The sequence below is a fragment of the Sminthopsis crassicaudata genome, chromosome 2 (genome assembly GCF_048593235.1).
Source record: "Sminthopsis crassicaudata isolate SCR6 chromosome 2, ASM4859323v1, whole genome shotgun sequence".
In the NCBI taxonomy this organism is placed as follows: domain Eukaryota; kingdom Metazoa; phylum Chordata; class Mammalia; order Dasyuromorphia; family Dasyuridae; genus Sminthopsis; species Sminthopsis crassicaudata.
The window spans coordinates 551,229,420-551,241,899 of NC_133618.1; the positions used below are offsets into that span (position 1 = coordinate 551,229,420).

The 12,480-nt window shown below is 37.3% G+C and overlaps 1 protein-coding gene across 1 annotated transcript in view; it reads right to left on the reverse strand.

Annotated features, from left to right (window-relative positions):
• The window catches only part of LRRK1 (leucine rich repeat kinase 1), a 154,223-nt gene that overhangs the window by 41,389 nt on the left and 100,354 nt on the right, over nt 1–12,480 (reverse strand). Inside the window, 8 exon segments of the mRNA XM_074295004.1 lie at nt 1,771–2,047; nt 3,094–3,253; nt 4,157–4,277; nt 6,243–6,415; nt 7,701–7,865; nt 10,195–10,409; nt 11,044–11,156; nt 11,977–12,106. Of these exon segments, the coding sequence (XP_074151105.1) occupies nt 1,771–2,047; nt 3,094–3,253; nt 4,157–4,277; nt 6,243–6,415; nt 7,701–7,865; nt 10,195–10,409; nt 11,044–11,156; nt 11,977–12,106 (1,354 nt within the window).

The window sequence follows — 12,480 nt, forward strand, 5'->3', positions numbered from 1 at the left end:
CACTGGCAGACCTCCCGGAAAAGTACTATGTCTTGAGTCTGCTCCTTTCCCTTTCAGGTCACTTTTGTAATTCAAAAAGTCATTCTTTACATCAAACTTGAATGATCTTTTCTACTCCTAATTGCTCCAAGTTTTCCCCTCTAAAGGCAGGCAGAACAAGTCTAATCTTATGGCAACATTTCAAATGCTTGAAGAGAATGATCATAATGCTAAGCAATATCTCTTGTTCTGATCCCTATCATCTCAAGTTTCAATGATTGAATTATCTGACTAGTATCCTTTTCTGTCTTCTTCCCTAATATAAAGTGAATGCTGTAACCCTAAACAGGTTTGTATTTTTATCAATTTTAGGGAAAGGCATACATCAATTGGAGGGAAAGAAAGCTAGCCTGCTGGATGACAAAGTCCACATAGATCTTGGTGGGCTAGAATACTGTATTTAATCTAAAAAATAACATTTTAGAAGGATAAACAAAAGGTACTGTACTTGTGTTAAAAATCAATTTCATAAGTACAAGGTGGGAGAAAAATATCTGGACAATAAGTCAAAAGAAAAAGATGTAGCAGTCATAAAGCCTAGTCATGACATTCAAAATGACTAATATTCTATGTACATTAAAAGAGATCTTCTGTCTAGAAATAAGCCTACTAGGCTGTACTGTGTTCTGTTGGAATACAAGTGATGAGGTTAGTGCCAGGGCAGAGAATTGTGGAAATCCTCTCTTGGTTGGAGGCGCAAGTTCTTCGTGAAAGAATTCATAAACCCAAAATATTAATGGCAAAAATGGAGATTTATTGTTGGATAAGAAGTCAGCTTAGCTAGAAAAAATTGACTTCTTCAGTGGCAAAGTCCTATTAGGGAAATGGAGGCTGGCACTGAGAAGAGAATGCCTTTCAGTGAGTAGGGTCCTACTTTGGACATTCTGCAAAGAAATGAGTGAAAGTAGACCTATTTTATGAGCAGCTCTTGTCTGGGGGCGAGTAGGGGCAGTTTGAGCTGATCAGACCAGGATTTCTCAATTGAATGGGAATTTAGAATTTCCTGAATAAGGATGTGATTTTCTAAAAGATCAATGGGAGTTGATTGCCCTTGAATACTGTTGCTTGTATCATCCTGAGAGGATGAGCCCTCTCTAGACTCCCTGGGGCCTGGGAGACCTTGATTTCTCAGATCAAAGGGGGCACAATTTCAGAGCAATAATTTTATAGATTAAAAACGAACAGAGTTTCAGAGTGATAATTTTAAAGGGGACACAGTTTCACATTTTGTGAAATGTGGCCATCACATTTTAGGAAAGACAATGAAAAAACTGGAGAGTGTCCAGAAAAGGACAACTAGGATAGTAGTGAGTATCTGTAATCGGGAAGATCCAAGCTCAAATCCTACCTCATATGCTTACTACATATGTGACACTAGGAAAGTAACTTACTATTTGTCTATAAAGAATAAAATATGGAGAAAATAAAGGCACTTTCCTCCAAGTATTGTTGTGAAGTTAAAATGAGATATTTGTAAAGTTAAATTAGGAAGAAGAGAAAAGAATAAAAGGTAAACCCAAGAATTTGAATCTGAGTGATTGGTAGTACTATCCAAAAAAAATTAGAGAGTTGATATGAAGGACTCTCCAAATTTTACAATGCTATATAAAGGCTAGCTGTTATTATCATCTATCAGAAATAATTGTCAAAGATCTCCTGGACCCTCTTCTTTAGGGTTTTAATTATTGTCACCCTCCTGATTAGTAGCATCCAAATACCAAATCAACTTACCTGTCATTGGCAACTGGCAAGGCAATTTCAAATTTGGCTAGAAATTGAAAATATTGTTCTTCTGTTTGTTCAGTGAAGCCTGTTCCAACTAATAGCATCCTGAGATCCTCTGCTTTAATCACTCCATTCTTGGCCACTGACTTGGAGCTCTTAATGTTAAAAATCCGTTGCAGACATTCTGATAACCAGATTGGATCAAGGAAGTAGAGGTTTCTAAGTCCATGGCTTGTGTCTGGGAAATGTAGGAGTGTTCCTGTTTCTATGAGGAAGCTGATAGCTAATCCAAGAAAGATAGAAGACAACCAAATACTGATATTAGAGGGAAATTACTTAATTCTTATTTTTGTATTCCCAGAACCTCCCACATAAAATTTTTTTTCGGGGAGAAAGAAAATAGTCACACAATTCACTGGTGTAGAGAAGTAACTCCCAGTGTGGAAATTGTTTTTTTCCTACTGTTGGTCTGCATCTGCAGTCTCAGAAAACTATTTAAGGCACTGAGAGATGAAATCTTTTTTAGGGTCTCAGAGTCAACATTTGTCAGAAACAGCACTTGATTCCAATTTTTGCTGATTCCACAGATATCTCTTGAACCATTACACCATGCTGTCTCTCATGTTTCTTGTACAATGAGGACTTAACTTGAATTGAGCAATCCTCACAGGAGGATGTATGAACAAGTTAATTTTAGAGTAAAAAGAAATACTTCCAAATGTCATAGATTGAGATATTATCTCATTATATTAATCTGTAGCTCTCAAGATTCTTTTCATGGTCTCTTATAGAGGTAGCTGGGTGGTGTAGCAGACAGAATCCTGGATATGGGGTTAAGAAGATATTAATTAAAATTGGGCCTCAGATATTTACTAGCTGTATGATCTTAGGCAAATCACCCAACTTGTCTGCATTAGTTTTCTCATCTGTAAAATAGGGATAATAAGGTGGTTGTGAGGACAAAATGAGATATTTGTTAAAAAAAAAAAAAGCTTTGTAAATAATATGCTAAAATAGTAGGTAAAAATTAATTATTATTATTGTTATTATTTAATTTCCTCTTGGGCTTTGGTAGGTTTTTATTTATATTATCAGACAGTCCTATTGGCTTACTTTAAAAAGTTTTCACATTTTCACTGAAGTTCAAATTCTAATTCCCCAAGTAATCATTAAGTTTCACTGAAGTACAATAGCAGGAAGTCCCATCTTCTCCTTAGGACACCTCCTTCTCTCACAGCTTCACGTTTCCCCACCAGCCTGTCCTCCCCCCAGTCACAATATTCATCAGTTGCTTCCTCCAAGATTTTAGGATCCAATTCCATAGCCTACCAGATTGTAAGTCTTCATAGTCATTGATGTCATTTCCTGGGGTTTGTTCTATTATTTGTTCTATCTGTTTATCTGTCAGATACTGGACATCATCTGCCTGATTTCGTCTCTGTTGCTCAGCTATGACTGCTTCTTGGAGACTGAGGTAACTCCTTGGTATCTGTGAATTAGGTCAGACAAAGGCCTTGCCAGGTTACTGTGGGAAACATACCATTTCCAGTTAGTTTAGCTGTGATCTCAATCTGCTACATACGAACTATGGAATCTTGGACAAATCATTACCTCTCTGGACCTCCCTCATCTCCCCAAGGTCTCTTAATTCTAGTGCCTTGGAATGTCATCTTCTGTTAAATATTTCCCGTTTATCCAATAAAGTCTGAGTATTATTTCCATCATTAGATTATAAGCTTCTTGAGGGCAGGGCCTGACTTTTACTTCTTTTTGTATCTTCAGCATTTAGTATGGTGCCTAGAACATAATAGGCACTTAATAAAATGTTGATTTACTGGTTGTTCTATCCATTTTATTTATTTTTCATTTTGAACTTAATAGACTGTAAACAAAATGAGCACTTCCACAGATACTGAAGAACAGAAGCCCAGGATTGTAAATAAAACTACAACTTTCCACAATGTAAACGGTGCTTTTTTTTTTAAGGCATACAACAAATTCAACAAGCAAATATTTCTGCCCATTTTATTTTTTTTCATTGTGAATTTATAACAAGCTCCAAACAAAATGAGCATTTCCTCATAGACTCAAGTGGAGGATAGTGGTGATGGAAGCAGGGAGCTTCCCTATCTAAAGTAAAGGCAGAGGACTGAATGTGATGATGTCTTGAAATCCTTCCCAGTTCTAACTTCTGTGACTTTATGAAAGCTCTATTTGATCAGTAAACTTTCCGCTAAAACATGCTTTCCCTTTCTGCCTCCCCAACCCCTCAAGGAACCAATGACACATTACACATCATTTTATAATCAAAAAAAATGAAAATATGCGAATCTCCAAACAAACAGGAGCCAGGCGGGACAAGATAGTTTTTAATGAGATGAGAAATACACACCAGTCTTCCTGCAAGTTTCTGAGAGCCAATTGTGCTGCCAGTATCCTTCATGTTACATGTAACGTGAAAAATCAGCTGGCGGAGTCCTTCATGGCCTTCCAGACTTTTACAAGAGAGTTCACTGCAAATGGAAAGGGGGAAAAATAGAGTAATATTTACTCACAGGAAGACTAAACTCCTCAGTGCATTATTATTTCCATTGCTTTGTTTCTTAACAAGGCACTGTATAGTCTCAATTACTTGACCTGGAGGGAACTTTTCCCTATGTGGGAAGAGAAGGTGGGGGGGGAAGGAAAAGAGGAGGGAAAAGGAGAGGGACATGAGGACTGGAGTGGGGAGATATGACCCATCAAAAACCAGAGTCCGTATTCTTTATCCAGTCAACGTGTACTGCAAGTAAATGGAACTCAATTCCATAGTAGGAAAATCTACAGCAGGGAATCCGGGGCTGTGCCAAGAATGTGGTACAGTCTAAGCAGGGATCTGTCATTAGGGAGAGGTGGAAACGGCTGCCAATACTTCTCTGGCCAACACAGAATCTATTTTATCCTAGGAGACAGGGGCCTGGGATTTCCTGAAGGGGGCCCAAGTCATCCTCCTTACCAAAAGGAGGCTCTCTCCTGCTGATAGAATTACTGCAAAGGGAATCCAAGCTTGCAGAAGGGAGATCGGTTGCCAATAGGCCTTTGTTTACCTTAATGCTTAATTGATTTTTAGTTTGGGAATTTTCATTTTTTGATTTTTTTGTTTTGTTTTGTTTTGTAAAGGGGGGGAGTGACTTGATTTTTAAAAAGGCACTAATCCTGTTCCATTGCCTCTTCTCATGTGACTCAGGAGTTTAGATGAAATGGACTTTTGTTCTCTCCGACTCCAAGAAAAACTTATAGCCTTTACAAGTTAAGAAATGTTTCCATATGGGAAAAGAAAAAAAGTAACCCCAGACATTCAGGAAGAACCTGCTTGCTCCAAATCAGGCATACCCACCCAGCTGCCCTTTCCTCCACAATACAGTTTTAAAAGATGTTTCACTGAAATAAAGCTATATGACTTCCCTACACAAAGATGCATTCTCACAAAATATTTTCCCCCTCAGGAAAAAAAAAAAAAGTGTGGTGAAGGGAAATTTTAAGAAATTTGATTTGTATCAGCAGCTTTGGGTCAAACCTGCTTTCATCAATGGTCAAGTGGAAAGAGCCTCAGGCATCAGCAATGATAAGGGACTTTTTGTGTTAATTCACAAAAATTCCCCCACTGGATAGGGAGTGTTCACAATACAATGTCTGTATTGGATTTCCATTCAGTGAAATGGGGTTCCTGGAACTTCAGGAGGAACTAGGTGAATATTTATCACTAACCTGGCAATCCCTGGATCTTGAAAAGTGACAGCCTCTTTGTTGAGAAATTCACAAAAAAATTCATAAAATTCAGGAGTGTTTCCATAGCCCCCTTTTTGCTGCAGGACAAAATCTGGCCCTTTATCTTTCTCTTCCTAAGGTCCCTAGAGGCTAGTTCCCTAAGGGTAGCTAGATTTTCTACCCTTGAGAACAGAGATTCTTAACCTGGGGTCTGTGGATAGATTTTAAGGAGTCTATGAACTTAGATGGGAAAAAATTACAAATTTATTTTCACTAATCTTTAGTGTTCTTTACTTTTTTCTTAAAACAACCACAACAAAACTATGATTCTGAAGATGGTTTCATAGGCTTCACTAAGCTATCAAAGAAGTCCACAATACAAAGGAGCCTAAAAAGTCCTGTGGAAGATAGGGTTAGTACTAGAGGAAGGGGTTCTCAAACTACGGCCTGAGGGCCGGATGCGCCCGCTCACAGGGTTATGGCAAATGGGCTGAGGGGCGGAGACAGAGCGTGAGCTTTTGTTTTTACTATAGTCTGGTCCTCCAACAGTCTGAGGGACAGTGAACTGGCTCCTATTTAAAAAATTTGAGGCCCACTGAATAAGAGGCTCTGCAAAACTCAGGTGAGTTGCTGGATGAAGACTGTCCTTACAGAGAGGCAGAAGGACAAGATTCACACTGTCCAGGGACGCAATGGAGCGATGGACACTGAACAAGACAAAGGTCACTCACTGTAAATGTTTAAAGGTGATATCTGGAAAACCAGTGGCTCTTGATCCTGAGGGGGATCGACAAAGTGCCAGCACGTATGCTCTCAGCGTAGCAATCCTTTCAACACGAAATTTAGTCTCGATTAAGTCCAGGTGTGTCCCTACTACTAGCACGACTGAGTTTGGGGCCTTTGCCTGCAAGGGAAAAACCAAGTGGATGGGTCACCTGTTATGTACCCAGATGCAAAAGAACAGTAACAGTAAAACCCAAACCCAAAAAACAACAAACAAAAACCCTTAGAAGATGGCAATGAACAGCCTAGAGAAAACAAAGAACTAAATTCCTTAAGTGTTCCCATATTTTTTAAGGTCTGCAACTTGTTTATAGCTTCTCAATTGTGAAGGCCCTTTTGGTTTAAAACATTTCTTTTAAAAACTCATTAGCAGAAAGTGATGTTCAAGAATAAACATCCAGCCAACTACAACAGAGATACAAGGGGTAGAAAATGTCTTGATATTTTATCCACAATCCTCCACTAGTCTTGCTGGTGTTGTGTAGCTCATCAATGACTGTTTACTAAGGATCGGATTCTTGGTGCTGCTCTACTCAGGCTTGTGTTCCATATTTGAGATTTACTGATTTTCTCTCATCAAAATTGATTTTTTGTGTCCTTTCGGGTCTTGCTGTATGCTAAGTGATAACTAACGGAACACATCACCCTAATGGAGTCTTTTCCAAAGAAGTGTTTATGATGAATCTCAGGCAAGATGGCACATTGATAGACAAAGACTCACAGAGGGACCCCAAGGTAGCCCTTGAATATGGAGTCAGGAATAAATGTGGGTTCATATTCTATCTTTACATAACTACAAGCAAGTAATCTTCTCTATGAGGCTTTATTTCCTTCTTTGTAAAATGGGTCAATACCATGTATACTGTATCTACTTCATAGATTGCTGTGGGGTCCACATGAAATAATATTTGTTTGCAAACCTATAAGTGTCTGTTATTATTATATCCTTAGATTATATCACTTGGATGGATCCAGCTAGGTGGTAAAGAGGGTAGGATGTTGGGCCTGGAATTAGGAAGACCTGGATTCAAATACAGGATAGTTGCTAGCTGTTTAAACAAACTTCTGCTTGTTTTAGTTTCCTCAACTGTAAAAAGGGGATTTTCCTCATAGGATTTGTATAAGGATCAAATCAAATGAGATAATATTTGTATAGTGTTTAATACACTGGCACATAATAGGTCCTTAATAAATGCTTATTCCCTTCCCTTCATGTACAGAAGGGATATAGGACAGCTACAACTGATTAACAGCAGGAGTCGGTTATTACATTTCTGCGGTCTTCTGCCCAGGCCATCCCAAATTTAAATAGCCTCTGAAGTAAATGGATACGGGTCTAAGAGATACAGCACAGTCCCACTGTATATTCTGGATTCTTAAAAAACAAAGTGTCAGTGGCTTCTTACCTCAATATTCAACAGCCAGAACTGAAGATTTGCGACGGCTTCTTCTCCTAATGCTAAGTTCCAAACAACTACATACAGGGCTTTGTCTGTGAAGAAACACTGATTGACTGTGGACATGCTGGCTGGGCCACCAATATCCCAAACATTGAACTCCACAGAATCAACCTACTTGAACAACAACAATAACAAAAAGCCATTTTTACAAACTGTTTCCGTAAATCCTAGAGATTGTGGTGAACTTATTACTCAAGACTTGGGTGCTTAGAAAAAAAGGACATTTAAAAAGTTTCAATGTTCTCTTTGTTCCTTTCAGAAATCAGTAATCAGTGGGTTGGAAAAGGGCCCAGCCATTCATCCTGATGATGAGAGAGATGGTACTTTTTTTTTTTTTTAACTGGTGGTCTTCTGCTGTGTATGACATTAGCAACCTCAATGAGACACTGGGATTTTATATTGACCTTAGTCTGGAGCAGATTTGAGAGGACTTTTAAATCTAGTTCTCAGCTGAAAATGGTTTTAAGAAATTCAGCTGGAGGAAATCCCATTGCTGAGATCACTTTTTAGCATTCAGGCACTGATGTTAAACCTGAAGCAAGATCAGAGGAGAGATTCTGGTTTCCAAACTTTGTAGAGCAGCGAACACCATCTCTGGGGATTCCTAAACCCTTTGCTGACATACCAAGGGTCAAACGTAAGTTAGCATGTTAGACTGCCTGGAAGAGCACGAGATAACTGGGCTTTCCTCACGTGAAAGTTAATTTTACAGAGCTTCACAGGCCAAGTTTGTGTATCTGGCATCTGATTGTAGAGAGAGATTCTTACCGTGCTCCCTGTAACTTCTCAAAGACACAATCTGAGTCTTTATCTTTATAGAATCAACTAAGGGCCCTCATGTTTCAAAGGTCAATGGAATGCCAAGCACAGCTTTATAAGAAACAAGCTGTTCAGCTTATTCAAGCATTCATGATTTTTCCTCTAATTAAACGGGAGGAGGCTTCATGTTTATGACAGAAAAGGGTAAGGAAAACTCTGAATGAGAGTAACCCAGTAATGGGCCCTCAAGACCAATAATTCTTAATCACAGTTAAAGGAATAATAATAGCATTAAGTAATTGTTAATGACTGAATCCAAAATGTGGGTACATTAGGGAAAAAACAACTTCCTTTCATCAAAAAAACTGCAAAGTCCTTTTCTGATACTAATTAGCTGAGGCTTATGTCTTGGCTACTCTGGGGGAGCAGGCTTCAGTATTAATTAGCAGGAGAAAAATGTTTTGACTATTTTGACTCTCAAGGATAGAACTCTGTTCTTGTGAAGATTAGACTCTGTGTCCTTGTCAGAATTTAAATTCAGTTTAAATGTCTAATTGATTGAACTAGATTTCTTCAATCCGAGAAGCAATTTTACATGAAGGACTCAGCATAAAGAAAGGCTTCTTTCTGCCATTGAATGATTCATTGAAGAATGTTCTCGGGAGGATGACTATTGGAAAATTCCAACGGGATGTGTACATCAGGACACTCAAGGCTTTCCACGATGAAGTGTTAGATGGGTGCCTTGGAATCTCTAGGAGTACAAAAGGGCGACAATACCCAGGGCAATCTACAAAGAAATTATTTTCTGATATGTCAGTGCTGGGCTGGAGTCTGGAAGATGTGAGTTCAAATCTGGCCTTAGATACTTACTTGCTGTGTGACACTGGGCAAGTCACTTTGGCTTTGCCTCAGTTGCTTTGATTGTAAAATGGGGAAAATAACAGCACTTCCTTCCCAGGGTTAAAGGAATAAAAGAGATAATAACTATAAAGTGCTGAACAGAGTGTCTGGCACATAGTAAGTGCTACATAAATGTCAGTTACTATTATTATTATTATTTCTCCATTAGCTCTGTAAGATAAATCTAACTTCCTTACACTGTTATTCTCAGGACAAAAATTTCTCACTCTTCAGAGTGGCAGAGATATGCATGCATGTGAGTATACATTCATACACATGTACAAATATTTATATAATTACCTATTTAATACATGTAGAAGTTTTGGTATTGAGAACTTTTTAACTGCATTACACTAAAAATGCATAAAGAATATGATGACTAACATACACACCTAAAGTCAAGCCTTAAACTAATTTTTATTATTTTATTTGTTATTTGTATATTTTAAATAGATTTTATTTATTATTTAATTATTTTGTTTTAATTTCATTTGTTTGTTTATTTATAAAAAAAATGATGATGCAGGCAGATACTTGCCCATTTCACTGGCTAAATTTCAGCTTCACCTATAGTGAGAGATAATGAAGGAACACTAAGAAATTTGCTTTGAAAACAATTCTATTTGACCAAAGAATGTAATGGAATGAGTGTCATGGGAGAAACACCTTGGCAGTGTCTAAACTTACGTTTAAAAATAACTCTCATGTATTGGAGAAGAGAACCAACTAAGAAATTCCCTCCCAACCAAATCAACCTTTAATTCTAATCATTATTGACCTTTGCTTTCAGTCCAGGTGGTTTTTGCAGTTCCCATTTGGTGGTCCTGATAGTGGCGTCACTGTGCATCATCTGTGGAGGTCTCCCAGTCTGTAAAATCTCCAAGAGAGTTGACTTGCCTTGTCGTGGAGGACCCACAATAATCATTTTCATCAGCTTGCATTTTTCTGCTTTCCGAAGTTGAGCTCTCAAGTAAGCTAATATAGTTTTGGGGCCTATACAAAAAAATCATAAGAAGGTGGAAAAAAATATACTTGCTTGCATCCAAATAGTATTTTCAAATTCTATTGGAGAGTGGGGGGGGGAGAAAAAGAAAACTTCATATAGGAAACTGAATTCAAAAATGAACATGATACTTATTAAGAAAAGGCATTACAGTGGAATAACAGAGAAGAAACAACACTGATGAGTTTCATGGGTTAAAGTCTTCAGCAAGTCACAAAGAAAAAGCAACACATTTTTCTTATATATGATTAACATAGTTTCTGTTTATGGCCAAATTGTATTGGTTTAAAACCAGAAGAAAAAAATCTTATGTCATTTTATTTTTTTGAATGATTCATATAAATAACCAAATTAGAGCTTGTTAATATCTGAAAGTGAGGAAGGTGCCCCATGAATGACTGTAGACTCAGAAGAGAATATGGACAAAAGGGGCACAGAAAGGACAGGTATAGCTATGGATTGGTGAATAACTGAAGGAAATAATCCTACTGATGAGATCAGAACTCTAATGGAATCCTGTTATCTGTTATACAATTGCTCTGTACTCATTATAATTTAGGGAATCATTTTTTTCAAGGAGATAATCTAATCAGAATATGGGTAGTCGATAAGTAGATTGCCTACCTTCTTTCTGAATCTCTGCTGGAATGTTGCTGATATTCAGTTCTTCTATATCTAGCTGCCAAAGATTGGCTAACTGCCCAAGTTCTGGAGGAAGTTCTCGAAGACCTGGATTACTGAAAACACACACACACACATCAATGTTGGGATGACCACTGGGCAAAGATTATGTCTTATTCATTACTAACTAAAGTTTCCAATTTCCATCATAAGCACTGAATCTTTGTTCTATTTTTCTAGTGTTCCATTGCTTATTTTAAACTCTTTCCCTTTGGAAAAATTCAGTGAGAGAGATGGAAATTTTTTTCCTCTAGGAACCTTGGGTCTCAGAACTGTGTTTCATTTTCCTCTAATTTTATTACCATAAAAGATTACAAAAATGTGTCATCGGAAGATCATGAAAAGTGAACAAATTTTGTATTTTTATTAATCATATTTAAATCAAATTGGCTCCTTTTTTTCTCTTTAAGGAGAAAAGGATAATGGGGTTGTAAATTTTAGCTTCTCTCCTTTTTGAAGGAAGTATTGAGGATTATTATTAGCTATTAAAAGAAAGTTTGCAAAATTCTTTGCACTCCAAATATAGATGCAGTAAATTTAAAGTGCCAAATATATTTTGAAGTGTGAAGAATTTTACAAACTTTCATATAATGGCCAATAATCCTCATAAAACCTTCAAATGTGTGTGGGGGGAATGCAAAGAACTAAATTTTACAAAATGCTATTTTTTCCAAAAAATTAAAAATCTTTTCAAACCATCCAACTTGAATTATAAAAGCCCACGATTATTTCAGGTGATGAAACTGTTTTTATTTTTGATTTATGCAATTGAGAGCCACCACAAAGTGGAAGAGGTTTGCTAATTTAGGCAGCAAGACTGGATGTGCAAGTCATGGAATAGGCATTATACAACTTACTTTCCTACTTTGTACTTACTTTCCTAAATAGAGTTCTGATAAGCTTTTCAGTAGACAGACAGACTGTGGGACCACATCAAGCTGATTGTCATTGAGGCACAGAACTTCTAAGGATTCACTAAGAAAAACTGGAAATTCCAGCCCAGAACCTAAAAGATAAAGGTAGAGATGGCAATAAATATTAAAATAACATTGTACCAAAATGTCACTCGTGATCACACCATAGGAAAGCTGGGTCATGCCTCAGGAGGTCAGAACAGGCCTCAGTGTCCAGAAGCCTTGGGTTTAATGATAGCCTCTATCATTCAATGATTATGTGACTCTAGGCAAATCACTTCATCTCTATGCTGTAGGCAATTCTAGGCTCTGGGATAATTCATAATGGTACAGGGAGTTTCCTTAGCAATCTATAGATCAGGAATTTAAAAATGAATACTTAATTATGATTATAATATAATTATTATTAATTAATATTAACACCATCAATTATAAAGCATTATGACAGTGAAAAAAGTGTTAGATT